Source organism: Argopecten irradians, chromosome 3 (assembly GCF_041381155.1).
Source record: "Argopecten irradians isolate NY chromosome 3, Ai_NY, whole genome shotgun sequence".
NCBI classification, from domain to species: Eukaryota; Metazoa; Mollusca; class Bivalvia; order Pectinida; family Pectinidae; genus Argopecten; species Argopecten irradians.
Genome location: NC_091136.1, coordinates 9,567,795 through 9,594,825, shown reverse-complemented (window position 1 = coordinate 9,594,825; position 27,031 = coordinate 9,567,795). Strand labels below are relative to the sequence as shown.

The 27,031-nt window shown below is 35.0% G+C and overlaps 1 protein-coding gene across 2 annotated transcripts; it reads left to right on the top strand.

The window, feature by feature from the left end:
• Positions 1-132: 132 nt before the first annotated feature.
• On the top strand, positions 133-21,892 carry LOC138317507 (carbohydrate sulfotransferase 10-like). 2 transcript variants are annotated; one of them, XM_069259234.1, is made up of 3 exons: positions 133-310; positions 19,963-20,846; positions 21,375-21,892. In XM_069259234.1, the coding sequence occupies exons 2-3, from the start codon at positions 20,010-20,012 to the stop codon at positions 21,585-21,587; spliced, it is 1,050 nt and encodes a 349-aa protein (XP_069115335.1). In that variant the 5' UTR covers positions 133-310; positions 19,963-20,009; the 3' UTR covers positions 21,588-21,892. The 2 variants fall into 2 exon arrangements, with proteins under 2 accessions (XP_069115335.1, XP_069115334.1); XM_069259233.1 differs by lacking the exon at positions 133-310 and adding an exon at positions 4,945-5,093.
• Positions 21,893-27,031: the final 5,139 nt, after the last annotated feature.

The following is a 27,031-nucleotide window of genomic DNA, read 5'->3' as shown; positions in this document are numbered from 1 at the left end:
AAATGTATTAACTTTTCCCTCTAGTCCAGTCAAAATACATTTCTACCTCAAACTAATTGCAACAGAAAAGATAAGAAATATATTATGAAGTACTACGACAAGTGAACAAAATACTAAAAATCTACAAAAATCTAAATTGGGGAAAGTTTCCTAATAAGCGATTGAAAATCGTCATATTGGAGCGGTAGCTGTATGGCGTGTACAGGTCGCCGTACAACACAAGGGAGATAACTACGATATACTTATAGCTAGGAACGGTATGCATACCCGGATATTTCCACCGTTAAAAGTAATTTCCTTCGTCTCGCAGGTAAGTAAATTTATCTTAATTTATCCATTCTAAACTAAAAATGTTGTGTAATATATATTTGATTTTTATTTTACATTCATTCAACGAAAACGAGCGATTTGCTACTAGACTTGATGTACTGTACATGTAAACATACCGTGTTTACACGACACGGAGCACGATTGACTACGAAAATCGGCTTTGTACTCGTATTTGTTCAATATACTAATAAAACTTTTTTTTGAAATTATTAGCACATATTAATTTTCAAATGTTTGAGTCAGTAATTTTTTCAGTTATTAGTTTACCCAACAACAATATCTCAAAACCGAAAATATAAGAACGTTTTCGGTATTTATCGTCGACGTTGCATATTGATTAAGAAAAAAAATAAACAATTAGAAAATTAATGGAATCGTCCGTGTAAACGTCGGGGAGATTCGGGGCATTCTCATATATTTTTTTAGAAAATCAGAAAAACCAGATTTAGTATGAAAATAAAGAAATATTAATTACAAGAAAATGAGATTGATGTAACGTCTTCCGTCTTCTGTTTTAAGCCTAGGAACCCAGTATTTTACTTTCACTTTCCATCTACAAATCCTATTGTTCACATCTACACCAAAATAAAGTTGTTATAAGGTGTTTATATAACTGATAACAGTTATAATGGTCACTATAAAATAGAATGCCCAAAACTTGTGAACCACAACATAAACGAAGCGCCATAGGCCTACGTGGGATAACATATTGATACCCGAGTTACCCAATAATTGTTACCCTGAACTCTGAAATCCTTGATATATAGACAAATAATTAAGTCATGGAGTACAAATGTTGTGAATGTTTCGTAATAATGAAGTTATTAACTATCAAAATGTACTTTACTTGACGAATTGCTTATCATACTGGAAAAAAAATTATTGTATGGCATTCTGTACCCAAATATATAGAGTAAAACTAATTGGTTATACATAAATTATTTGGTTATATATTGAACAAACTCCGCCAGAGATAGTCCCAAACCCGTGTTGAGCAATGAAGAGGGGCATACTCTCGAATAGAGATTGTAAACTAAACTTTACCATTAGGAACCAACAAACCAGTAAATGTATTGGAGCCGTAACCGAAGGAAAGGAACTCTGATAGATCAAAATGTCCTACTGGTACACTTTAAAAAAGGAAAGCACAGCTACAGCTTGATCGAGACTTAACTTGTACAAACAGTCAGTAATTTTAAATATTTCAGTAAAATTTTCATGCAAGTGAGAATGACTTCCATGTCATACTGACATGACTCTAGTTTTATGTTTCTGGTGTGGCTCACCCTAACAGATCATTTGCCACAAAGACCTTACTTATAATATGCCCGAGAAAGAGACACAGCACCAGTATAGACAACAGCCTCCCTAAACATACACACATCCACACACCACATTTCACACACACAAACATCCACACACATATCACATTTCACACACACAACAAACATCCACACACCATATCACATTTCACACACACACAAACATCCACACACCATATCACATTTCACACACACAACAAACATCCACACACCATATCACATTTCACACACACAACAAACATCCACACACCATATCATATCACATTTCACACACACAACACACATCCACACACCATATCACATTTCACACACACACACACAACAATCCACACACCATATCACATTTCACACACACAACACACATCCACACACCATATCACATTTCACACACACAACACACATCCACACACCACATCACATTTCACACAAACAACAAACATTCACACACCATATCACATTTCACACACACAACGCACATCCACACACACAATCACAATGCGCAAACACACATCCACACACCAAATCACAATTTACACACACATCACATATCCACACACACAATCACATTGTACACTCGACAAATATCCACATACCCAATCACCATGCACAAACACACAACACACATCCACACACAATATCACATTTCACACACAAAATACACATTTACACATCCAATCATATTGCAGACACAACACACATCCACACACACAATCACATTGCACAAACACAGCAAACATCCACACACTCAATCACATTTCACTCACCTTTACACACCTAATCTCAATTCACAAACACAACACACATCCAAACACGCAATTACATTTCACACACAAAACACACATCCACACACACAATCACACTGCGTTAACACACAACACACATCCCCACACACAATTATATTTCACACACAAAACACACATCCACACACACAATCACACTGCATTAACACACAACACACATCCCCACACACAATTATATTTCACACACAAAACACACATCCACACACACAATCACACTGCATTAACACACAACACACATCCCCACACACAATTATATTTCACACACACAACACACATCCACACACCCAATCACTTTTCACACACAAAACATACATTTACACACCCAATCACAATGCATAAACACACAACACACGTCCACACACACACTCACATTACACACACAACACACATCCACGCACACAATTACATTGCACATATGGGAGGCCGTCTTTAAGTGATTGTTAATAAGATGTTAAACCTACTTGTAAACTAAACCTAATATTTATGTGGCTGAAAATGGGGTCGATTTTACTGAATAAAGGTATGTCGTCACAAACACATGGCATAACAATCAATAACTACCCACAATAGAATATACCAGTGTACTATGTGTTTTACACAACCTAACAATATAAATATAAGGTAAACAAAATATTAATTGTTGTTATCTCAAATCCGTTTGACTTAATTTGCCTACTTTAAATCATTAGCCGTCATAAACGTGTCGTTTACCTTATTAGAGAATTAGAGAGAGCTAAGGATGAAATGTGCACTCGTCTACTTTCATCGGATAGTTTAGGTCCACATGGCCTTGGTAGAATACATATTTTGTTATTATAGATTATAAATGTACCTGGTATTATACCATATAGGTTGAATTATATGGTCATGATTCATATAAGATATAAAATTCATTATTTCAAAAATATTCTTCTATATGCATTTAATTGGAAGAACGATCGCCATAGGACTTCAGCCTGAAAAAAAACTTTTTAACGTTTCGACAATGGAAACGCCGAGTGTATATATAGAACACCACCTGACTATTTATTAGTTTTGAAAATCGGAGCATATCTTACACATTTTTAGACAATGTCCATTTCCATTTGTGAACATTTTTTTCCAAGTGTAACATAGGGCGCATTGCGCATGGGGCATTGGTGTAAATGCATTAGATGTCATCGCGCTACACCCTCTACAATCTTTATATAAGAGTCAAACTGTATCAAGCAACACCTACCCTGGTTAGCCGGGTAATCGATAGAATACTTAGATACGTTCATGTTAATAGAGAAAACAGCTCGACCGGTTCGAAAAACCTTTTTATGTGTTCTGTTTCTGCAGGAAAACTGCAATAGACAGTCAGACTGTATAGTTTATCCGGTTGAAAAATGTATAACATTGAAGTATAGGCATTTTTTTAATTAGTTGAATGGAAAACATGTAGATAGTTGTAAAACCGTGAATATAATCGGCGAAAAATATTAAATGCAGATAGCTTGAAATTTCTCTAACCTATTTTCTTTTCCGAAATTATTCATCAAAACGGTTGAAGATAAGACGCACCTATAAAACCGACTAGGTCGGAGGGTTTTAAAGTCAATAGAAGAGTATGACATATCTATAATGCCAATGCTTATGGCGATCGATACTTTTTTCGGCATATAATAATGTGTATATCATTAGCCAAATAGAATCTCCGTTGATACTAACATTTAGCGGTGAAGATCTTCTGTCTTTCCTATAATGTTCAAGGCCCTATTTCTCGAAACAAACCTAGTGAATCGAACTTATTTTAATATATATATCTATCTTTTACTTGAGTTTAAAAACAGTCTTAATGCAGCTTCTTCCACATGGGTTTGATTTGATTAAAACAAATTTTATTGTGTTATTTTTAAATACAATGGGATTGGGCAGAAGTTATCCAACATTTATGAAACCATTTCCCTACAGAATTATGATAAGTAATATAACAAAGAACTTAAAATGGCAAAATATACATATTTACATATTTACATGATATTAGAGTGAAAAAAGGAGAGAGAAGAGAGAGAGGGGGGGGAGTATTTACTTAAGTTTGCATGTGTATATTATTTCTTAATTTATTGATACATATGTAATCACTCCTATCATCACTCTAATCATGCTGACAACCGAAATTGTAATTTGAAAACTGACTTAAGTCACCTTATTTTTCTTAAGTTACATTGTACATAATAAATACAAGTTTTGACTTAAGTCGGTGCTTTTCGAGTTTTAGCTCTAGATATACTGGTGGCATTCCTTTACAGAGAAACATTAAATCGTCGTTATCTATTACACATAGGCAATGAAACTTCTTCCGTATCAACTGTTAATGTATAGTCACTTACAGTTTAACTTTGAATTTAAAGTAATTGACCTAAGCTTTCCGGATGACTGACGCTCACGGAACAATGTTTGACTTGATTGCTAGTGGCTGTTTTAATAATCGATCAAAAACTACTACATCACATCTTGCGAACCCGGCAGATGTACATATCTATGTACACACAGATAGACTACACATGAGAATCATTTGCTTGGAAGATGGACAAGAAAAGTATATTAGCTGGCCTTATTATTAACGGATTTGTATTTACTGCATTGTATTCCTTACTTTTACCGGAAAAACAGAAGAGTAAGTATGTTCATTTTAAAGATGCTCCACCGCGGACAAATGGTATTTTTTCACAATCAAAAACAGGAACAGACAATTTAGTATTTTTCTTCAGTTACATAGGTTACTTAATTTACACCATTACCACCATTGAAAGATTGAGCTTCTAATTTTACTTCAAGTTAAAAATGTGAAAAATGATTAATTGCATCCCGAAAAAATTCCGTGGTACTATATTCTATATGGAATGAAGTACTGAATGTGCATGCACCAAAGGCGAAATAAATTATTTCATTTTACTTTTTATGTTAATTAGGCATTTATATACGTGATTAAACACCAAATATTGTTTAAGTGATGAATATCATTTATGCCCTGTCGGCGGTGGAGCAGCTTTAATGTTTCTTTTTTTTCTGTTTTAAATAAATAGATCTAAAATGTTTAAAAAGTTCACTCTTCATAGCAAATTATAAAACTCAGATTATATTGTAGTAAATATACCTCTTTGTCTTTATATGTGATTTACTGTACATTAAAAGTACAGTATAAATGTTTTCCAGAATTTTGGTTCTAGATATAAAAGTATGTTTTGTTTTCATGATCTAAAAGTAGAAGTTGTGTTGATATATATATATATATAAATATAAAGGTGAAAAGCAAGAAAAGATTTTTTCAACATTAGCATTTTCGTTGATAAGTTGTCCCTAAAACTCCGGGTTTTTTTTGTTCGTTTTCGATTGCTATCAATAAAATGTCTTGAAATGAATTCGTTTGCGATTCCTGAAATAACATAATAATTATTGTTTCCATATTATATATTATACGCAAGGAATATGTCATATATGATTGTGAGTCGTATTTGCAGATAACCCGGCTGATTACGGCCGCCATCTTGAAATTTCGAACGTAAGCCATTATTTTTGTCTGTCGGATAGGGATTAGCAAGATGTGTGAGAGGGGTGAAGGGATTTCGTAAATGCTGCCATTATGAAATCCCTAAAGGGACATCATTACGGAATGTTCACGGAGAGACCCTCTATCTGTCTCGACTCTAATTTAGCACGTTGCTAGGTGGAATAATTTGAATAGCAAATAAAAACCTAACTTGTACGCAATTCTCTATACTCTGTAAATATAATGTCGACCCAATAATTAATCAGCCTAACTTATTTCCGGTTAAAATCCACGTACCTCTGCCTTTTCCATATTATTGCCCGATACTGTGATGCACTTAGAGACCAACTTTATTCAAGTGCCATCAGCCTTTAACTGAAAACTATTTTTGTGCTTGCCATTATAAACCCATTCTTCAACTGTCGTGATGACTTCCTCATCAAGACCAGAAGTGACGTCCACGGATATCCTTTTTCAAGTTTGGAAATATACAATCTAAAACTTAGACTTAAAATTCCGCTCTACTACGATGATCTACGATACACTCCAATACATTACGCTCCAAATGTAATGGAGCGTACCACTACGATGATCTACGATACACTCCAATACATTACGCTCCAAATGTAATGGAGCGTACCACTACGATGATCTACGATACACTCCAATACATTACGCTCCAAATGTAATGGAGCGTACCACTACGATGATCTACGATACACTCCAATACATTACGCTCCAAATGTAATGGAGCGTACCACTACGATGATCTACGATACACTCCAATACATTACGCTCCAAATGTAATGGAGAGTATCCTAGAGCATAGTGGAGGAGCGGAATTATAAGTCTAATTTTGAAGAAGTGGCAAGAATAGTGTTATTCCATACCTGTTTCCATCTGCAACATCTATCGCAACTTAGCAAGTATGAACCTTTGCATTTTCCTGTTACATCAAAACACCTTATAAGAGTTTACCTCAACGTTTTCACGGATTCCGATTCTCAGCTGATACAGCAAGTTTGTGTAGTGCGTTTCAGCAATTGTACTTCTCTTGGATAAAATGTCCAACATAGTAACGCCTTATATGTCCCCAATTACGGTCGCCATCACCTTGCCAGCAGATGGTTCTTTGGTTTGAGGGACTCCGAGCTTCATACTTTGGCTCATAATAACGAACCAAATGCTTATCTATAGTCACCATACGCAAACGAAAGTAATCTCTTAACCAAAAACGCTCAAACTAGGTGTTGCATACTGTTGTTCTGGCTACTCTTTGTTCAAATGATGCAATTTAAAATATGCTTAATGCTTCCGCTATTTCTTCTTACTGAAGGCTATTGGAGTTTACCCAATCCTGTTCGTCAGTAGCATCCGGTGGGCGTCCAAGATGACTTCTTCTAAACAAGTTTTGTTTTCTCGTTAGAAGGTTGAACTCCCCTACCTAGAATTTAATCAGATGGTACAGAGGATTCAAAAATATCGGCTAACTCGACGCGCATTATAGGTTAGCATGGTATTTGAGTCTGATTCAACAGATATTCTTAGGTTACTATTTCAGTAACATCACTGAGGAGTAGCTTAGCTGGGTGTTTTGGGGGTTAAAGAGAGTCAGAGGCGGTGGTTTTGCGGAATGTGTACCTTATCCGCTTATAGTGTCTATCGGGTAAAACTGGGTGGTAATTACACTTCAAACGTCTTGTTCTCATCGACGTTCTAGTTTAACCTTGTGTCCGTTGTTGTAAGAAACAGATCACGTACACACTAAACTGTTGTAATATATTCATACTCATTCAAATGTTCTTATATCGCATACCAGAACATCAAAGTTTTGTTTATAGTAATTTTTGTCTCCAGGGAGAGCTGCTTTAGGGCGCTGTGATACATTTAAAGTAAGATTTAATCCCAAAATAATTACTACAAGTTATAAAACAAAACCCATTTAGATACTCGTACCTTTAACATTTAAAACATCAGCACAGAGATATCCGCCAGGCAGTAGAAACCTTTAAAATTAATGCAGCTTTTTAGAAGATGTTAGGCATTGGAACAGATAACAAACAAACCGGTTGAAGTGCAATTCAGACCACTTTTATTTACATAATTATAAAACACAAAATAATTAAAAGAAAAAACAACAACAAAAAACATATAGCTCTTTTGTAGTTTGAACACACATTAAAACGACTAGTGTTATGTTTTACTAAAAACAAACTTTAAACATAAAGATCTAGATTGTATAAAATGTTCTTCTATAGCAATAAACTTAAAGATATATGTGCCGTATTTTTCATACTCACGAATCAAGATGAGCTTTTAATATGTTATTCATCACCAAAAATTACCAACTTTTAAAATGTACAAATAAGAGCTAAAAATGATTTTTGGCAGTACTGCCAAAAATCGTTTATTTACATCAATAGTGAAGTGAAATGAGTACATACGGTGAGACCATGAAGCCAAATTGTGGTCTATAATTTCATTACACATTTTTACAATGTTTTTAGTAATTATAAAGTGACTTCTGCAGGTATGTTTTCATTTAAACATATTTAAAGCATAAAAACAACAATTTTTCAGTAAAAAATTCTATGTTATAACTAACGTTTATAAATCATCTGAAATCAAAGATGGCCGCCACAGCCGTCATCTTAACACATTTTGAACTTCTTCTTAAGTTCTACCAGTGCGTTTTGGCTGAAACGTGCATGAAATGATCCTGACATGGTCCCGACAAAGTGTTGTTATTTTTCGGGTCGATCCGAAATCCAAGATGGCCGCCACAGCCGCCATCTTGAAAACACATTTTGAACTTCTTCTCAAGTTCTACCAGTGCGATTTGGCTGAAACTTACATGAAATGATCCTGACATGGTCCCGACATAGTGTTATTATTTTTCGGGTCGATCCGAAATGCAAGATAGCCATCACAGTCACCATTTTGAAAACACATTTTGAACTTCTTCTCCAGTTCTATTGGTGCGATTTGGCTGAAACTTGCATGAAATGATCCTGACATGGTCCCGACAAAGTGTTGTTATTTTTCAGGTCGATTCCAAATCCAAGATGGCCGCCACAGCCGCCATCTTGAAAACTCATTTTGAACTTCTTCTCAAGTTCTACCGGTGCGATTTGGCTGAAACTTGCATGAAAGGAGCCTGACATGGTCCCAACGAAGTGTTGTTACATCTCTGGTTGATCACCAATTGAAGATGGCTACCATGACACTATATCTAATTAATTTCCTATATGATTATTGCCAAGGTACTCAGATGACCGTTAAGGCCCTTGGGCCTCTTGTTTCTGTTATGACAGCTGACGATACAATCTACATAACCCCAATTCCGTGGTACATCATATGAAGTAGATTTTAAGGTAAAAACGAATTTGGTGTGTTGTGAATAAAGGAAAATATGTCTTGAAAATTTGAATTGATTATTATGGTGAGATGGCAACGAATTGTTAGATTGGAATTTACTGCATGTGGTTAATAGCTTGATGTTTTAATGAAGTATAATGTAATCTATGAGAAAATCAAAACAAAACAAAACATGTTAATTTCTTGATTAAGGCATTAGAATTGTACCTGCTGCCCCTATTGCATGATCGTAAAAGTCGACTAAATTTAGGATCTTATCTTTTCTCTTCTTCCTAACTGACCCTATCTTTCCTAATGCCTTCATTGGCACCGCATTACTTTTGGCCTTGAGTTGAGCGTTCGCCCCTGTGAGAAAGGCTCTGGGTTCTGTCCCCTGGCCGAGACACACCAAAGTCTATAAAAGTGGTAGTTTCTGCTCCTGCTTAGCGCTCAGCATACAGAGAGTGGGACGACTGGTTCGCCCGTTGTCAGTATAATGTAACCGGGTGGGATGTGGTGCTTGGTGTCTTCGGCGGCATGTTTCAGTGATATAGCACTATAAAAAGGGCAACAGTTCCACTATACAAGAAGACACAACATGAATATACCGCAGTCTCCCAGAACATGCACCCAGCACAATATACACGCAACACACCGTATACATGGGAAGCCGTCCTTACATGACCAAAGCTGTTAATAGGACGTCAATTAATCAAACAAATAAACAAAATTGACTAAGATATGATAACCTGACTCGTTAGGATTAAAGTTACACAGATAAACCGAATAATGTCTTATCATTGTTGGCATCATCTTTATTATCCTACAGTTTTTGACAATCATTACAAGTGACAAAACTTTACAACACATATGTTGCTTTACATCCGGAAACATCTATTTGGTGTTATATATTTATTTCGGGATACTGAATATGATCTTTGTTTTTTATTGATCAACCTCAGTTTTTGTCTGCTTGGCGGTATTGTTACCACTGTAATTGATTTCGCGATTATTTGTCTAAATCAATCCGGGATAATTATAGTCTGTTCTAGTACTGTTTATCTTTAGTCTTCATCATGGGAAAATCTGTGCTTTATATCATTACTTAACAATATCAAGTTCACCAATGGTCACAGCTGATATATACTGAAAAAAGCCGTCTTTCCCTATATGAAGAAGACATAAAAAAAGTTGGACATTTCGATATCTGTGTATAATGATAAAGGACTGAGAAATGCTATTAAGTCTTTATTTTAATGTATCTTACATTTTAAACATGAAGATAAATTCATTCTCGTTTAAGTAAGGTAATCAATGAACATGTGGGGACATTTAACTAGGAACAAGTACAGAAGAAGTCGTGTCGACAGCGTAATTGTAACATCCATTAGTGTATCAAATATGTATACCTGTCGCAGTAAATACATCTGTTGACTGTCTATTGTTAACAACATCTAACTTTTTATTGATTCACTCCGACACATGACAAGAGGCCCAAGAGGCCTTCACGGTCACATGAGTGCTGAAACAGAAAGAGCAATGCAAAGTTGGTTCAAATCTGAAAAAAGTATTTACGAATTAGAGTAAACTTTAAAGTTGAACCTTCGTATTATAATTTTTATTTTTTGTTTTTCATTTTGATAGTTAGTGTATTATGTTACCAAATCTTATACTTAAAATTCCAATTTGCTTGCCAACGTTAAACAACAAAACCAAACTAGAAGTCAGTCAGTGTTAGTGATTTTATAAATTTCACTTTTTAATCTATGAAGATTATTTGGTTCCATCAAACTGGTGAATTCAGAAGAAGATTTTTGAAATTTCAGCCATTTTGACCCATTTTGGCCCCGCCCCTCTGGTCTCTGGAGGTCAGCCAGTACCAATATGGATATGGTGTTAAAATGCTATTCAGGCTAATACTTCTAACCCAGTTTGACTCATTTCTTATTAAAACTAAGCAAATCATGTTTATAAATGTTTTTTTCCTATATAAACTATAGTAAATTTGACTACCTCCCAAGGGGAAAATCTGAGATCCCAGGGTCATGAAATTCATACATTTTTTAAAGGGCCTTAAAAACCTTTCAATCTATGACCATCGAATCTGTGAATTCGAAAAACTGGCCAATTTGACCCCCTTTGCCCCCCCCCCCCCCCTCTGATCCCTGTGGGTCGGCCAGGACCAACATGGATATGATGTTAAAATGCTTTCTCGGGCTAATAATTCTGACCCAGTGTGACTAATTTACTATGAAAACAAAGCAAATAATGTTCATAAATTGTTTTTTCCTATATAAACTATAGTAAATTTGACCCCTCCTCAAGGGAAAATTTGATATCCCAGGGTCAAGAAATTCATATTTTAGTAAAGGGGCTGAAGACCTTCCAATCTATGAAGAGTATTTAATTATACCAGATCCAGAATTTCAGAAGAAGATTTTTGAAGTTTAACATATTTGACCCCTTTTGGCCCCGCCCCTAAAGCCCTTGGGGGTCAGTCATGGAAAATTTGTTGATATGATTCAATGGCCATCTCATACTGATAATTCTGACAACATTTAACTAATTTTTTTATTATAAATGACCAAATAATGCTCAAAAATGTGTTTTCACTATAGAAACTATAGTAAACTTAGCCCCTCCCCAGGGGAAAACCTGAGACCCCAGGGTCATATAATTCACAATTTTCGTAGAGGGTCTTGAGACTTTTCTATCTGTTAAGAGTATTTGATTCTACCATTGTGAGTGGAGAAGATTTTTGAAATTTTAGTCAATTTAACCCCTTTTGGCCCCTCCCAGAGCCCCCGGGGGATTGGGTGTCATATAATTCAAAATTTTGATTTGCCTTATGCCTTAGAAGGTTTGTGCAAAATTTCACTGAAATTGCTTCAGCGGTTTTTGAGAATAAGTCGAAAGTGTAAATTGTTTACGAACACACGACAGACGACGCACGACGACGGACAAAAGGCGATTAGAATAGGTCACTTGAGACTTCGTCTCAGGAGACCTAAAAATGTGTTGCATGAGGACATAATGGTTTTGCATGGCAAGAAGGATGCACAATATACAAGGCATAAACAAATATAGAACGTTATAATTGTATAGTGTTCAACTTAAAACAATATAATCACCCTTCAAGAAAAAGTGTGATATAGAAAGTAGGATATTTGGTATCGTAATGAGCAAATTATTTTCTATTAATAGTTGTAAATCCCGTATTTTCACATATGAAAAAGGTAGTGAAATTCATCTCCGATATCAACATGACATCAATTGCATAATCTATCCGCTTTTAGCATTCCAAATAATCTTCCAGTTTAATAGGAAACTATATTGCCCCCCCCCCCCCAAAAAAAAAAGTTATGTTATATACATGTATGTCAAAATTTACTGGCAATATATATTTGAGAAAACTCTCAAAAACAAAAAAGAGTTAGAAATGATAAATAAGTTAATAAACTACTGATACCTGTATTAACAAGGTTACTTGTCTCTGTACTTTATTTGTATTTGTAAAACTGCACGTGTAACAGAACTTTTTGAGGGCAGTGTGTATATTACGGTACAGAATTTTGTAACTTGTAACTTTTGAAAATAAATCATTTTAAAAACGTTGAGTAAAACAGACCTTTGGACAAGATTCTATGTCTGTAAACCATTTTAGCATAAATACGTCACGTTGTTGCGTCTGCACTGATAACAAACATTAGTGAGTTTTAATAAGTATGATTAGCTCACTACGCCTGTAGTCCGTGTCAGCCCTCCGTATACGGTGAACTTTCTTACAACGAAAGACAGAAATACAAAAGCCTATAAACAAATGAACAGACATACTTTTACTTTTGGGAAAGATAAATATATATTCCATATGTATTACCAAGCTTAAAGATGCTCCACCGCCGACAGAGGATAAATGATGTTCTTCATTTGAACAATAACTGCTATTTAATCGTGTATATATATGTCTAATTAACACAAAAATAATATAAAATAATTTATTTCGCCTTTTATGCATGCGCAATCAGTACTTCATTCCATATAGGATATAGTGACACGGAATTTTTTCGGGATGCAATTAATTATTTTTCATATCTTTAACTTGAAGTAAAATTAGAAGCTCAAACTTTTCAATGGTGGTTATGGTATAAAGTATGTAACTTTTGTAGCTGAAGAAAAATACTAAATCGTCTGCTCCTGTTTTTGATAGTGAAAAAAAATTACCATTTGTCAGCGGTGGAGCATCTTTAAGCTTCGCTGAAAATGTCAAGATAAGGATATAATTGATTTGTAATTCGCTGTTGGAGTGTAACATTCCTATGGAAATGCGTTGAACGATCGAATCAATTCGTCGTACACATGGTTATATAATATTATCATACATTATATAGCGTTGCAGTCGAGGATTATTTTCGTTAACCATGACGTTATACATACTATTTTACTTTATTAACAGTCCTTGTTATCACATAATTCTTATTAGTATAGTTTGGTTCAATTGGTGATTGGCTTAATAGTATATTAACACTGTCCACACTGTTTTCCAGCCGTTCTAAGTCGTGGGCTTGTAAGGCCTATATTTGGTTTCATCCTTGATCCTCTTCTTGTTGCGCAACGAGGTGATATTTTACATTATGTATATTTTAAAATCACTATTCACAATTAAAATTTTTAAAAGGTTTAAAAGAAGCAATTTTTGGTAAGCAGCGAAACAATTTCACTAGCTTACACCTTTAGAGTCCTGTTTGCTTCACTCAATAAGTTTTGACACCGCAATTTATCAACTATCAACCTAGACTGGATCATTAATTATACATTTATGGAAACAGTAGTGATTGTACGATATATTTTTTATCTTCCTATCGTTTGTTATTGGTATGAAATCTGAGTTTCTTATTTAGCGATACAGTGACACTAAAATAGATCACTCATTTTTTCAAACATGGTTTGTACAATAACCTAGTTAATAGCAGTCAGGTGTGAATTTGATATGCAGATTTCTCCAATGGTCATTGAGTCTTGATTTGAAAGAGTTTAGACGTATAGCTGACAGGACTGTCTCAGAGAGACCGTTCCAATCATTTACCACTCTGCTTGAGAAACAGTTCTTCCTGCAGTTTATCCTGCTTCTGTATTTTTTCAGTTTCCTTTGATGTCCTCTAGTACAGGTATTGTCCATTACGAAGTATTTTGACTTATCCACGTCATCTATTTCCTGTAGGACTCTGTAGACTTGAACCATAGCGCTACTCTTTCGTCTGTACTGTAGTGATGGTAGGCCTAGTTCTACAAGTCGTTCGTGGTATGATTTATTTTGGATTGATTTCACTAAGGACCTCTTTCACGAACAATGGAAATTTGCCCACGAACCAATTTTATTGAAATTAAATGTTATATGTAGCAACATAAATGCAAACCCTTGAAATACGTTTAAAAAATTCAAAAGGTCCCAGGGGCCTGTGCTATGGCCAAATTAATGTTGCCCAGTAGAGGTGTATGACAGGGTTCCCTATTTGATCCAAAATGGTATCAAAATAATGTTTTATGTCATAAAACTGTATTATTTTCTGAAGAGTATAAATAATTACATATTATGATCACAAATATGTAGGCAAAATGTGCCAATAAAATTTTGGCTACATTTTAAGGACAGAAAATATCGAAATTTTGGGTGTTATTTTCAGCCATGTCAATTATTAAAAATGGTGATTCACCAACTTCCAGTTTGAGTGCACCAAAAATATTTTCTAAAAAGTTGGCTCATTACCTGAAGTTAATATTGTGAAAATTTCAGAAAACTTGTGGACCGGTAAATTTGTCGTTTAAAGGTCTTAGTGAGGCAAGGTCTATTTTTAGCAGTATTACACCGTGGTCGCACCACGGCCCTTTTCAATCATACAATTTAGGAAACAAAGAAACTAATTTCTTAATCTTAATACTCATTAGTTACATTATATGTAAAGTGATATATGATTTTATAACCTATATATTGTAGAATAATCAAAATATTGAATCACAATAACAAAGTATTTCGGAATTTTTAGGGCATTATCGTTCACTTTTCAAGCTAGATGATTATTGCAACTGCAATCTCAGAAATATTCTTTTTATTTACAGCTGAAAGGCATATAAAGTAAAATAATTACAAAATCTAGAAATAAAATGGGTGGGAGTAGATTATTATGTAAGGGAATCAAGTTTTTACCAATTTTCACACATCCAGTATATTAGTACATATATGTATAATGTTGTTGTTTTTCAAAATATTGTGCTTTCAAAGTGTTGGCAATGGCATCAAATCACACCATTACAAGTTGGTTTTTTTTAAACATAGACAAATTGATATATGATTTTTTTTCGTTCAAAATTGTATTGATTTTACTATATTAAGTATTTCTTAGCAGTTTAATATTTAGATTGTTCAGAACATTTTGTGATCAATCAACTGAAGTTTGATTTCGAGTTTTTTATTTTCTTTAGAATTTTCATGAATTCCATAAAGGTTAACTAAGATTTTTTTTTCAGTTAAAAAAATAACAGCATCTTTTATGGTTAATGAGACAGTCAAAAGTTTTTGAGGTCCACAGATTTATTTTTCATAATTAGCTTTGTGTATCGTAAACACATCATGCTATCAATCAAAATGGCATAAGGTTTATCATTTCAGGTAATAAATTTTGACTTTATATGAAATTTGGTTATTAAAACATGAATTAAACATGTCAGGGGGATCCAAATAAATTAATTTATACGCGACACAAAGCTAAGTAACATACAGTATATGTAATAAACTGCATTTAAATGATTTCCAGTTTGATCAGACCCCCTTATTTCCTGTTTGACTGTTTCTCCATTATCGCTGTACGATTAATACCATATCCGCCAATTAACATTCTAGAGATGTTTTTGTCAATAAGAATTACATCAGAATTACTTATAAAACTCATATAATTCTAAACTCAAAGTCAGTTTATAAAGTATGGAATAAAACGGTTTCATCGCCACACACTCTTTACCACGGGGATATACACCATATACATGTACTGTGATCGAAGCCTTTCTTTTGTGTCTAATACTCAGTAAAGCTGTTTAATTTTCTAATTATATAATACTAACATGGAATTCAAATATGATTATTGACATAAAGATAAATCAAGTTTTGATGAACTTACAGATAACGTCTATTTTCATGATTAAAACTGCTACATTCAGTTAGTTATTTTGCAAGATTAAAGAACTATTTGCCATTAATGTCTCTAAATCTGAAATGATACATAATTGAGTTTCCCGACAAAATTAAACTTAAAATCTAAAACAATATAATATGTAAAAGTGATGAGATTTACATTTGTTAGCATGAATCAACATAACTGTTAATTAGAAGTGTTAGCCCTGCAAATAATTGAACTATTGTAGGTTTGTAACATGACCCATGTAACCTGGTAACTCTTCCCTCCTAAACAACACAGCTACAAAATCCAATTTTAATCATTCTCTTCACTGTAAATATGCTCTATAATTACAAAATAAATCATTAGAACAGGACATATTAGTGAAGCTACTTCAAATGCAAAACAGCTTATTGTGGTCATAGAACACCCAAATGTTTTGTAATTTTGGTTATGTAAAACTTAATTTTTCTACAAAGAATCACTAAATAAATCAATATTAAATCATATCAAGCGTTACAGATGAGTATTGGATTATACATTAGTGTTGACACCGTTAGATTCGTGATTAATGATCCAAAATAAGCATATTCATAGCATTATGTAACGTTACTAAAAATAGACCTTGCTATATTATAACCTTTAAACGACAAATTTACCGGTCCACAATTTTTCTGAAAATTTCATAAAATTTATTTCAGGTAATGAGCCATTTTTTAAGAAAATATTTTTGGTGCACTCAAACTGGAAGTTGGTGAATCACCATTGTTTATAATTGACATGGCCGAAAATAACACTCAAAATTTCGATATTTTCTGTCTTTAAAATGTAGCCAAAATTATATTTGTCACATTTTACCTACATATTTGTGATCATTATATGTAATTATTTATACTCTTCGGAAAATAATACAGTTTTATGACCTAAAACATTATTTTGATACCATTTTGGATCAAAAAAAGGAACCCTGTCATACACCTCTATTGGGCAACATTAATTTGGCCATAGCACAGGCCCCTGGGACCTTTTGGATTTTTTAAACGTATTTCAAGAGTTTGCATTTATGTTGCTACATATAACATTTAATTTCAATAAAATTGGTTCGTGGGCAAATTTCCATTGTTCGTGAAAGAGGTACTTTAGTAGCCCTTCAATTCGTTGTACATTTTCTAGTTAAATAATGTCCTTTCTGTAAATAGGGTTCCAAATTGAACTTGCGTACTCTAGATGCGGTCTGATTAGGGCTTTATATATGTGTAAAAACGTGTCCTTATCCAGATGTTCAAATGTTCTTTTGGCTAATCCAGCCATTTGATTTCCTTTTAGTACTTTTTCTGTGATATGTTTGTTGAATTTTACGTCCTTGTAGAAGGTTACTCCCAAGTCTTTTACCTGTTGGATGTTTGTTTCATTGCCTTCTAATGACATTGTGTATTCATGTCCTCCAGTGTTATGTCCAAGATGTAGAGATTTACATTTGTTGGTGTTGAAAGACATTTGCCATTGTATGGACCACTCCATTACATTGTCCAGATCTTGGTGAACTAATGCTATATGTTCCTCCGTATTTGGGCTTCCTATAATCTTAGCGTCATCTGCAAATAATTTGGTTACGGTATGGATATGTTCGGGCAGGTCGTTAATGAATGTGAGAAATAGAATAGGGCCAAGCACACTGTCCTGTGGGATTCCAGATTTCACTTCTCTCCATTCAGATTTTTCTCCATATACCACTACTCTTTGTTCTCGTCCAATAAGAAAATCTTCCATCCGTAGTAATAATTTGCCCCTAATCCCATAGTTTCTCAGTTTTAATAAGAGCCGCCTGCGTGGAACTGTGTCGAAGGTTTTTTTGAAATCTAAGTAGATAATATCCACAAGTTCTTTATTGTCCAGAGTGTAGGTTATATGTTCAATCACTTCTAAAAGTTGTAAAGTGGTCGATCTCCCTTTTCTGAATCCGAATTGTTGGTTTGATAGCAGTTTGTGTTTTTCTAAGTGTTCCATTACTTTATCTCGGATAATCATTTCCCAATGATAGATGTTAGACTTACTGGCCTATAGTTTTCTGGGGATTTTCGATTGCCTTTCTTGAGTATTGCTGTTGTCGTCTATTCTTGCATGCTTATATTTATTCCAAAGTCTCTTTTTCTTTTTGATGGCATCCATTGATTCATTTGTAATCCAATAGTTTTTTTCTTTCTTTTCCGGATTTACTTTCCTCACTGGTACATGTTTCTTCATCAATACCATAATTGTTTCTCCCGGGCTTCTTGTGCTGATTTATTATTAAGCTTGCTATCCCAGTCCGTTTCTCTCAGTTCTTCCCTCATGTCATCATAGCTTCCTTGATAGTATCTGTAAATGTCATCTGATTTGTTTTTGGTGTTCAAGTATAGTAGAATATTGAATATAGATATATGGTCGCTTTCATCAATCGGGGCATTTTAAACTGAATTTAGACATTTCTTTAACCGCACCACTATTTGTAAGTCTACCTGGTCGCCATTTTTCCTCGGGAGTTTCAAATTACGGAATAGTTACGGAAGGTAAAATTACCATTATCTACAAAATTCTTGCAGTATCTCGACTAAAATGTAATCTTGTATTAAATATTTCGAGAATTCTTCAGAACTGATAAAAACACTTGTTTTCATGCATATGAACAACCTTGGTTACCATTTTTAATATTAACCTTCAGCTTCATACACCGTGCTATATTTTGATAAACCGGAAGTGACGAAAATTGGAATATGATTTAATCTAGATTGTACAGCGCCGGACATAATTGCAACATAATGGGTCACCTACAAAACGTGTGATTATTTCGTGGATTTATATTTTGTCATATCACTTATTATAGCTGGACGTGTTCATGGATAACTCCTGATTCACGCTATGCATGTTTTATGACATTATGGTAAGTTTTCACTCCGTAATTAAGCGACAAACTTCCGCTTAATTTCAACAGCGAAACTTGCGAAGACTCATATAGGCTTCCCAGATTAGATGTCGGTATTGCCCATCAGTTTCTCAATACTAAAGTCTAATATTATTGGATAACCCCCCTGTATGCAATGTCTTGTGCGTGAATGCCTGTGTGGATTGGGAGGCCCGGTGTATGTATCTGTGTTGTATCTTGTTGCAAACTGGAAACTTTTGGCATTTTTATAGTGTACTCCCACAGAAGCATGCTGCCAGATACACAAACAAGAACACATTACCCGGTCATATCATACTGACAATGGCAAACCAGTCGTTCTACTTCCTTTCTGCCTTTTAAAGTATAGTATGTCTATACCTAAACATGATTTGGGCCATCTGGTGATCACGAATTTTGAGTTTATTTGTTCTATGGATGAGAATAATTTGTTTTAGTCGATATAATGTTAAATTATTTTGCAGTTGCAACTACAATCGATTGATTTTTGCAGATTTAATTTAAAATAAATCAAATCTGTTTTTCATTGCAGATTCAGACGTAGAATGCGAAACGAGAAAAGAATTTACTAGTCATAATATGAAAATGGAAGAAAATAAAACTACAAATATTTACCAGGAGAGGCAAGCTCTGCTATCTAAAAGTTGTGAGAACGTACCCAAAAGTGGGTTTAAGGGAAGACAGCCGGTGTACTTCTATGCTAAACCACATGGCTTAGCATTTTGTAAAACGCCAAAGTCGGGGAGTACTTTTGTCGGTACGATAGTATCAGCCCTTCTTCGGAGTGGCGAATTCGGAAATATTTTCCATGTCAACAGAGAAGCTGTCCATGGTAAAAACGAGGCGAAGTTCTCAGCGATTTTTGATAACAAAGAGGTATCTGTGAAAATGATACTTATTGTGCGGAATCCATATGCGAGATTATTCTCCGCTTTTATAGACAAGTATTTTGTTATTGGAAATTGGGGGAGAAACCTGGCAAGAATTAAAGGAAAGGATCATCTGAAAATGGGAGACGGTTATTGCGGATTCAATATTTCTTTTGGGGATCTGTTAGACGCCTTATCGACAAACCTGATTTATGAGGAACACACTCTACCTGTGACGCACCTCTGTAAACCGTGTTCTATACATTACGACATTATCTGTAAACAGGAAACACTTACTTCGGACGTGGAATATATACTTCAGACTTCTAACATTACAGATTCGAAAAGAGCGCCTATTTTGAAAATGATTCATACCTCAAGTTTAAATGATAGTTTGTATGGCTGGATCTCATCCCAGATATCTTACTATAAACAGTTAAAGCAAGATTGTACAGATATTATTCTTTTCGTCGAGAAACTATGGCGAGCTTTACAATTACAGGGATATATTCTTTCGTCCAGGCCATTTCCGGCACAGGAATTCCAGGTAAAGCAAATATATGGTGGGACACAATTTGTGGTGGATTATTACAATACATTTCAGTTAAGGATGCACTGTAATTACATCTATTTTTGCTTTGTATTCAATGGCAGTTAATACGATGTTAATTTAATCTATCAAACAAAGTATTTTACTATCGTTGAAATTTAGATTAAATACTGCTGATAAATGTTTTAACGGTCACATTATTGATGAGATCTTTAAATATTCAGCCAAATATTTTAGCGGTCTTCATATGTGGTTGGCATATTGAATTGGTGTCCTATAGCCGTAGTTGTTATCAAATCCTCACGATCTCTAACATCCACCATAAAAAAGTGGAAATTTCAAAGCATCGACAAGTAAATATTTTGATAAAAAGAGTTTAAATATTATATAGGGCCAAATTATTGTCGTGAAATCTGGAAAAGGCACTTCTTTATCATTCCTGTTACAATTTCTAAGAATAAGGAATGATAAGCAGATAGATGCTATTCTACATGTTGGCATGACTTTCATATTATTATTTTACAGAAAATGAAAAAGTTTGAGGCAGAAGAATTGACCACAATTATGTTGAAGCTGATCGAATCTGTTCCGCAATCAAAGTCACAAATGTCTTTACAGAAGAAGCGGATGCTAGCGGAGGCCTACAGCAAGATTAATCCCGAAACACTAGCCCGGCTGAAGGATTTGTTTTCTCAGGATTTTCGCCTTTTTGGTTATGATACATCAATCCCTGTGTAGGTGATTTGTTGTGCACCATAATATGCCGAAACTAAATGTACTTTGCCGAATTGGTGTAGACATTATTGTGTACAAAGTTTTAGCGTCATTTCCATGTTACAGTAACTGGCTCACGTGTGTTAGTGTGATCCTGACGCAAGAATGTGGAGTATTTATTTCAGTATTCATAAAAAAGCAGAGAGAGAGGAATAGTGATTAGTGCAACTTCGGTCGTCAGCATCGGAAGTGATGACGTACATCTTTCTGTAAATGAAGAATTTATATACATATGCAAAATTAAATAAAAATACTCTCTCCCTCTCTGAAAACAAGTGTATACATGTCATTTTGTGTTCTTTGTTATATCAATAATTCTGTAGATAATACGTCATACTTTGGAAAACAAGCAATTTACATCTTTGATTTAAAGCATTGAGCACTATGATTCTATAACTGATATTGGGTGAGAAGAGAAATTCCTATAGTATTTTCTAAGGTTGAGTAACATACTTTTAACACTGGCTCTCAATTTTCGTTCTCCAACATCAAACATAATGATTTTAAGATTTTCCTTTTATACTTATACACTTTAGGAGCGTTGCATTAATATCAAACCTATTTATGGAGTATTTTTCATAATGCAAAAAGATTAGAGATTGATCATTTTGTATTTCTTATTAAGCTTCATACCATGCAAAAAATCTCACGCATTCGGTAAAGAATTTATCCGTAAACTCAGAGAAATGAAGACTTTAAGTGGTCTTTAAGAAAAATGTAATATGGGTATTATGGCACTACAATTTTAGCTCACTTACTTTAAGAAAAAATGAAATTTGAAAAATTGTTTAAAAAATCGGGATATTTACTATAAAACAGTATAGTAAATATCCCGATTTTTTAAATAATTTTTCAAATTTCATATTTTCTGAAGAAAAAAAACCCCATGACTGTCTTATATACTCATCAGTCATTCCACCAAATACAAAAAATGTGTGACAACATCCATTTTCATTGATTTGGCCCCCAGTGGGAATAACTCCAGGGATCCCTTGTATTTCAAAGACAATTAAAAAATTGATCACTAATTTGTTATATTCCACACTCTAAAAAGTAAAAGTAATTCCTCAATATATTTACCAACGACAGTGCTTAAATTCAGTTGGACTGTAGTCACTGGATGTAAGCCAATAATGAATGTACGGTATATTTTACAGATTCCTGTTGTTTTGTATGGCATATTTGTCGTAAAAAAAACGTATATATTTGCCATGTTGACTGATGTTGCAAACGACGTCCACTTCCGGAATTCAAATGGGTATATCCGCTCACCTTCAAATGTTATGTGTTAGGTTTAATCAATTAAAAAAGTATACTAATCTTACTTTTAACTGGTATAAGTTAATCTTACATACTTGAGCACGCATTATCAATGTTTGCCAGATCAGTCAAATTGACGGAAATAAGTACATGTAGCAGTTCGTGTCAACTCATCAATCCAAAACGGTACGTGTTCACTCATCCTTTTACAAAACCAAACAATTAACAATGAACATGATGTTTTCTGCCAGAAAGGTTAGATGTGCAATTGAATGTAGATTATAACATTTAGACAATATCACAGTTACAGCGAATGGTCCCGTCTAAACACAGAAACCGTACGAAAAGTGTATGTTCGGGTATACTACCAACAGGGGCGTAGGAAGCGAGGGGGCAGGGGGGGGGGGGAACATGTCTTTTCGCCCCCCCCCCCCCTCCCCCCATTTTCGCCGACTGAAATGTTCTTAAAATGCATATTTGAAAGAAAAAAGGGTCATCCTGCACATTTTTGTTCTTCATTCTTAAAAATTTTCCGCTGCGCGGCGCATTTCCTAAAACGTTCAAGCACATAATGTTCAAACCTTTAATAGTAGAAATTCAATAGACATGAACTATACTAATAATGTCCATTAAGGGATTCTACGTACTACATTTGTATTTTAAAATATGTCTCTTAAAAGATTACTTTGTTTATATGTCTTAGCAAGACAATTAATTTATAATTATTTTGAGTTACAAAACAATGTGCCGATGGTGTGAATACGGTATGTTCAGATCGAGCAGGTTTGCACAATGATATGACGACACAATTATCACAATTATCGTTTCTAAATGCAGGTTACTTTAAATCGAAAAATTACCATGGTAAGAACGCTTTAAAATCATTAAAATACATCGTAAAACTCATCTAAGCCATATTAAATCGTAATTTTTTTTTCCCGGGGAGACCCCCGCACCCTCCAAACACCAAAATCTCGCGCCTTCAGTCGCTCGTAAATTCATCAAAATGCATCGTAAAACTCATCTTAGCCATTCTAAATCGTAATATTTTTCCCGGGGGAGACCCCCGAACCCCCCAAACACCAAAATCTCGCGCCTTCGGGCGCTCGCAAATTCATCAAAATGCATCGTGAAACTTATCTTAGCCATTCTTAATCGCAATATTTTTCCCGGGGGAGACCCCCGAACCCCCCCCCAACACCTTCGACGCTCACACGCTAATTTGGCCAATTTGCGTATTCGTTAATTTCCTTTTAGCGACCCCACTGTCTATAAATGTGAACAAGGATTATATCTAATGATATATGAAAAAGGTATATTAAATATATTTGTTGTGTATTGAATTAATCTTCTCCTGTAGGTGCGGCGCGAGGGGGGGTGGGGGTTTTACAAAATATTGAGGACCTTTGCCCCCCCCCCCCCCCCCATTACGTTTCATCTTCCTACGCCACTGACCAATATTACTACTCGAGCAAAATCGCTCCGATTCAAAACTTTGGTCAGAATGTTATAGAAAAGTACAGAGCGTTGCAACACAACTAAGGTATCGGTTTGTCTAGAATTATGTATAGCATATGCTCGTCACTATAAAATGCCGATACTAAGGGAATTTTCAGTGACTTTCCTCCTTTTCTGGCAAAACTGCCAGCGGTCGCCATTTTGATTCGTGTAATACACCAACTACAGACCACGTGATTCCCCACCGTGATTTTGTGCATTTAAAAATTTGGGGGAAAACGATGTCCGGGGAACCACACATTCACAATAAATGCTTGACAACTTGCACAAAGAAGTGTTGTATTTAGAAGAAATAACATAATATAATTGCATTGTGTTTGTTTTCTTTTATTGGCCACCGTAACTGAAACAGCCTAGTGAAATATATCTTGCAGAACATGTCAAAAACATCGGCAGTCCGCTGTACTCCGTACATGTCAATGTCTGCAAATATTACACATGAATAGTTATCAAAACTATTTGAAAATATTATAAATAATCTAGTTACTTAAAATTGCCACAATAAGCGTTTGAGATCATTAACAAAGTTAAACGTTAAAGAGCAATCGGAAAGCAGATACGATCACATTGTGAGTGAACTAGTGACATTTTGTAGGTAACCAGATCCAAGCTGATGGCTAATTATATATAACAGTACGGTTAAAAATACCACTAACCTTGTGGCTTTTTAGTTTTGCTGTAATCATATTACAAACCAGTCATTGAAAATCCTAAATATAGGACAGTTTAGGACCCATCTTATAAATCCCACGTATATTTTGACTTTTTGCACACGGCCTGCAGCCGGGACACATGGCGGTTTCCTACGTAATTAGCATTACTAATCTATAAGGAGTTTCATATGCAATTTTACTAGCAATATGAAGATTTGTTAAAATATCTAAAGTAAAGACATACTAGTCAATCGAATGTTGATGCAATTTGAAGAATATTTGTTTTGTTTTTAAGGGTTTTTTTACGCATTGTTGATGATATATAGATCGGGTGCCATTCAGTTTCGTTAAGCTGGATGAGAGGCCGGAGCGTAGCATCCAGTACCAATTTACCTGTGGATTTGGCGACAGTACTCAAGTCTATAAATAACACGGCTACAGAACACTCATTCAATACATCGATACAAGTATATACACGCGTCGTTCTCAGTTGGAGTAGCACGGCTGTTGTAACACTTTGTCGGGACGATGTCAGGATAATTTCATGCAAGTTTCAGCCAAATCGCACCGGTAGAACTTGAGAAGAACTTCAAAATGTTGTTTTTTTTTTTTTTTTTTTTTTAAATGGCGACTGTGGCGGCCATCTTTGACTTCGGATCGACTCGAAAAATAACAACACTTTGTCGGGACCATGTCAGGATCATTTCATGCAAGTTTCAGCCAAATCCAATCAGTAGAACTTTTGAAGAAGTTCAAAATGTGTTTTCAACATTTCGAATCGTCCCGAAAAATAACAACACTTAGTCCGGATCATGTGAGGATCATTTAATGCAAGTTTCAGCCAAATCGCAACGGTAGAACTTGAGAAGTTCAAAATGTGTTTTCAAGATGGTGGCTGTTGTGGCCATCATAGATTTCGGATCGACCCGAAAAATAACACTTTGTCAGGACCATGTCAGGATCATTTCATGCAAGTTTCAGCCAAATCGCACCGGTAGAACTTGAGAAGAACTTCAAAATGTGTTTTCAAGATGGCGGCAATCTTGGATATCGGATTGACCCGGAAAATAACAACACTTTGTCCGGACCATGACAGGATCATTTCATGCAAATTTCAGCCAAATCCCACCAGTATGTCTTGAGATGAAGTTAAAAATGTTTTTTTTTTTTTAACAAGAGATCCCAGAGGGATCTTGGCGCCCACCAAAGAATGATCTATATCTGACAAAGGAAAGATGGATCTTTCTCTACTTTTTAAACTTTTTCAAACATACTACATATAAAATTTGAGAAGATCGCTTCAGTACCTTTTGTGAAATAGCGGTAACAAACTTCAACTATCAAAATCCAAGATGACTCCTTGGCAGCAATCTTGTTGACCGATCGGTCCCAAATCACAATATGCACAACTAGGGCCCTAGGGGAACCTACATATGAATTTTGAGACAGATCCCTTCAGTTCTATCTGAGAAATAGCCATAACAAACTTTAACTATCAAAATCCAAGATGGCGGCCTGGCGGCCATCTTGTTGACTGATCGGTCCAAAAATGCAATATGCACAACAAAGGCCCTAGGGGAAACTACCTACATATTAAATTTGAGAAAGATCCCTTCAGCACTTTTTGAGAAATAGGGATATCAAACCTTAACTATCAAAATCCGAGTCTTAATTTTCCGATCAGCCTCAAAATCTGTGTGGCACAACTAGGGACCAAGGGTAACCTCCATGTGAAGTTTGAACAAAATTCCTTCAGTAGTTCTCAAGAAATATCGATAACAAACTTCAACTGCCAAAATCAAAGATGGCTGCCTGGCGGTCATCTTGTGTTTCCGATCAGCCTCAAAATCTGTATGGCACAACTAGGGACCAAGGGTAACCTCCATGTGAAGTTTGAACAAAATCCCTTCAGTAGTTCTCAAGATATATCGAAAAAAAACTTCAACTGCCAAAATCAAAGATGGCTGCCTGGCGGCC

What these genes read in the sequence shown, in the direction of transcription:
- LOC138317507 (XM_069259233.1), top strand. Translation starts at nt 5,003, where the DNA reads ATGGACAAGAAAAGTATATTAGCTGGCCTTATTATTAACGGATTTGTA. An exon ending in TTTACCGGAAAAACAGAAGA is followed by an intron (nt 5,094 to 19,962) that starts GTAAGTATGTTC and finishes TTTTCATTGCAG; the next exon opens with ATTCAGACGTAGAATGCGAA. An exon ending in TTCCGGCACAGGAATTCCAG is followed by an intron (nt 20,847 to 21,374) that starts GTAAAGCAAATA and finishes ATTATTTTACAG; the next exon opens with AAAATGAAAAAGTTTGAGGC.